This window comes from Magnolia sinica, chromosome 9 (assembly GCF_029962835.1).
Source record: "Magnolia sinica isolate HGM2019 chromosome 9, MsV1, whole genome shotgun sequence".
Classification (NCBI taxonomy): domain Eukaryota; kingdom Viridiplantae; phylum Streptophyta; class Magnoliopsida; order Magnoliales; family Magnoliaceae; genus Magnolia; species Magnolia sinica.
The window spans coordinates 37,256,460-37,260,321 of record NC_080581.1 but is presented as its reverse complement, the minus strand read 5'-3'; the positions used below and the strand labels follow the sequence as shown (position 1 = coordinate 37,260,321).

Genomic DNA, 3,862 nt, shown 5'->3' with positions numbered 1-3,862 from the left:
TCCTGTTATTGACCAAGTAGAGAATCAAAGTTAGTTTATTCTGTAATAGAAACAACTAGTTTGTGGGTCTTAACTACTAATACATTATTTATTTATTTTAAAGAAAGAAGAAACACAGTTGATACAACAAAAAATCTCAGTAAAATGGTCGTGTTCATTTGATTCATTTACAGTATAAATATAGACACAAAGAAAGGGAAGAAAAACCTACAAAGAATGCATCTTCATATTTACAAACAAATTCATAATCAATGCCTGTCCATCCATACAAAGAAGCCAGTTAATGCTAATCAACCAAAATTCTCCTATGCATGCTCTACTGGATGAGCAAATGAGGCACCCATTGAAGACATGGACTACACAAGCTTGGGATACTAGACCCAATAGATCCGCCTCTAGATATTTCAAAGGATGACACTGATGAAGAAACCGGCAGTGGGATAAAATCCTCTTCCATAAAAACTCCAGAAGAAGGCAATGCATTATGAACAGACAATACTTCATCTCTTACGGCATCATTCATAATAAATGGAAGATCTAATAACATTTTAGCCGTCCATCTATCATGGGGATCCTTAATGAAACACCGACTCAGGAAGTCCTTCCCCTGCCCAGACAAGCACTTAGGAATCTCTGGCAACCTTTTAGGGAATCCAATCTGAAATAGAAGATCGCTGGTATCGCCATTAATCAGGCATTCCCATGCTGTCTTCCTCATCGCCATCTCGACAACCACACACCCTAGTGCCCAGATATCTACGGGTGGGTTGTACTCACTCCAGCCCACAGATTCGGGAGAGACGTAAAGGGGCGTGCCACGGACATGATTGTCACCATACACCAACACTCCGGCCTTCTTCGACAGCCCAAAATCAGCAATCTTGATTTCTAAAGAAGAGCAGACGAGAAGATTCTGTGGCTTGATGTCGCAATGCACGTATACTCTTTCATGAATGTAATTAAGGCCGAGGAGAATCGACTTTGTGTAGCTTTGGACGTTGGATTCCGGCAATCCATGACGTGTGGCCTTGATTATCTCGGCTAGCGTGTCGCTAGGGATGTACTCAAGGAATAGGTTGTAGATGATCAGTTCATTTTCAATAGTGAGGTCATTGCCGAGGCGGCGGACGATTCGGGGACAACCTTGTAATTCAAAGAGAATCTTCATCTCTTTTTGAAGGGAAGATGATTTTGAAAAAAGGGAGGATTTAACGGCTACATAGAGAGGGGTTTTAGACCAGGGTGTTGTGAATACAGAGGCTAGATTCACCGTTCCATAACTACCCTTTCCCAACATCCGTCCTCTCTCCCACAGCACCATCCCTCTCTCTCTCTCTCTCTCTCTCTCTCTCTCTCTCTCTACTTTGCTCTCTGAATTTCCGTGGGATTGTTTGAAATAGTTTACCGTTGGGTTTTCGCTTTTTTTCGAAGGTTTTTCTTCGTTTTTGGAAAGTGGAATTGCGCTTTCCTTTCCCGCGATGAGGTATTTAGCTACTGGGCGCGAATTGGGTATTTACAGTACCTAACTAGAGACGTACGTTCCTGTCAGGGGCTCTGTGGGGCCCACCGTAAATATGTGTATTATCCAAGCCGTCCATTCATTTTGAAAGATCGTTTTAGGTTATTATTTAAACAAGGATGCAGATAAAAGGCACTGGTGATTATGATCCCCACCCTTGAAACCTTATTTGGTCCGACCGTCATGTTTATTTGACATCCAAACTGTAGGTGGATGAAGAGAAAAATAAATATCACCTTGATCCAAAACTTCTGTAGCTCCAACAGGTTTTCAGCATTAGCATTCAATCCCCACTATTTTTATAGTACGGTACACTTGAGCATTCAATATTTCTTATTTTGGAATCGTCACGTGAAATGATTTGTAAAAAATGAATGTAAAACAAGTGCATCGTAGCAGAACTCACACAGCCCTGAGAGGACCGTCCATCTTGGCTGGGTTGTACCCAATCTTTCACCTTAGGGACGAAACGTAGGTAGGGCCACCGTGATGTTTGTGAGAAATACACCCCATCCGTCCATTTTTTGAGATCATTTTAGGACATAAGATAAAAAAATGACAGGGATCGAATAGTCAAGTGGGCTGAAAACGTGAGTATTGAACGTCCACAGTTGAAACATTCGTGGGGCCACAAAAGTTTTGAATCAGGCTAATATTTATGTTTTCACTTCATCTGAACGGTATGGATGGCATGTAAACATCACTTTCGATCCAGGGCAGTTTCAACGGTAGGAATTTCCTTACCTACCTTTTTCTTTAGTGTGGCCCACTTGAGTATTTGATCTGGGTTATTTTTGATTCCATGTCCTAAAGTGATCTCAAAAAATAAATGGACGGGTAGATTTCTCACAAACATCACGGTGGGCCCCATATAGGTTTCCAGAGCCGAAACTTCCTGCCAAAGGCTTTAGAGGGAAATCCGCATCCATGTGGGACTAAAATGATGTGGATCCAAACTCAAGTGAGCCACATGTTACAAAACAATAGGAAACTATGGAGACTGGACGCCTACCGTTGAAGCATTTGTGGGGCCAAAAAAGTTTTGGGCTAAAATTTGTATTTTCAGTTCATTTTAGTGGGAATGACCTTAGGTTTAGATGGCACGTAAATGTAAAGGAGACCTGTGAAGGTTTAAAAGGTAAGTAATTAATTCTGTGCCCATTTTTTTCCTTTAATGTGACCCACTTGAGTTTTGGATCCACCTTATTTTTGGGCTCATGTTCTAAAATCAGTTGGCAAATTAGATGGACTGGATGGATTTCTCACAAGTGTCACAAATGCCCCACTTAACTTCTCACGGTGGCCTTTGAGGTAATCCCTCTTCCTTTCATTAGATCTGCCCGTCCATTATTAGACTGTCACTATCATGCTCCAAAATCTGACACTCGAGTATCATGACCCGGTGTGTGAGATAAATATGTTGCAAATATTATACATTTACACACTACCTTCACATTCATTCCATCACATGAAACCATGAATTAAGATGTAAGCTAAAATTAAATCATCACCCACAAATTTAAAGTAAAATACTTAGTTCCATAAAATAATCATCACTCTCCAAACTACTAATCTACTCCTCAAATACCGAATTAAATAATCAACCTATTAAAGTCTTATTACAATGATTCTCAACTTTGAAAGAAACTAAACTACAAATGGTATCAAGTCCAAAATTCTTCCTCCTCTGAAATGCTCTCCTCTAACTTAAACCTGAAACTGAAAACTTTCAAGGGATAAGCTACAAAGCTCACTGAGAAAGTCTTGTACAATTTACTACATCTAATAATAATAATTTAAAAATCATGTAAAACATATATATATATATATATATATATATATATATATATATATATATATATATATATATATATATATATATATATATATATATATATATATATAAGAGTATTCAATATTTGAATAAAAACTTCATAACTCATGCTTTTAAAAATATATATATTGCGCAGGATATGCAAAAATGAAACAATGATCAAATACAATTATCTAATAGAAGAACCAGGGCCATTTTAATTTAGTTAAACAACACTATCATATCACAACACATGTACCTAGTGGCATCCATTGTCCTGCAAGTAGAGCTGGGCATCGGACCGAGTCGAATCGGATTGGGTCCAACTCGACCCTGTCCGTGTTTTGCATGAACTAACCCGAACTCGGATAGATCCGAGACCGAGTCTGGGCCGTCTTACCCAATCCGACCCTATCACATGCTTCCTTGGACCGATCCGAGTCCGATTCAGTCAGGAAAACCGAGTCGGATCGGATTGGGCAAGGTTCGGATCTTTCATTTCCTTCAACGGTGAAGAAATCATTATTATC

The 3,862-nt window shown here is 39.3% G+C and overlaps 1 protein-coding gene across 1 annotated transcript; it reads right to left on the bottom strand.

The window, feature by feature from the left end:
* Nucleotides 1–316: 316 nt before the first annotated feature.
* Nucleotides 317–1,168, bottom strand: LOC131254965 (mitogen-activated protein kinase kinase kinase 20-like). The gene has a single exon (XM_058255665.1). It carries the CDS (start codon nucleotides 1,166–1,168, stop codon nucleotides 317–319), a length of 852 nt encoding a protein of 283 aa, XP_058111648.1.
* Nucleotides 1,169–3,862: the final 2,694 nt, after the last annotated feature.

Excerpts from the sequence above, each read along its gene's own strand:
- LOC131254965 (XM_058255665.1), bottom strand. The coding sequence starts at position 1,168 with ATGAAGATTCTCTTTGAATTACAAGGTTGTCCCCGAATCGTCCGCCGC.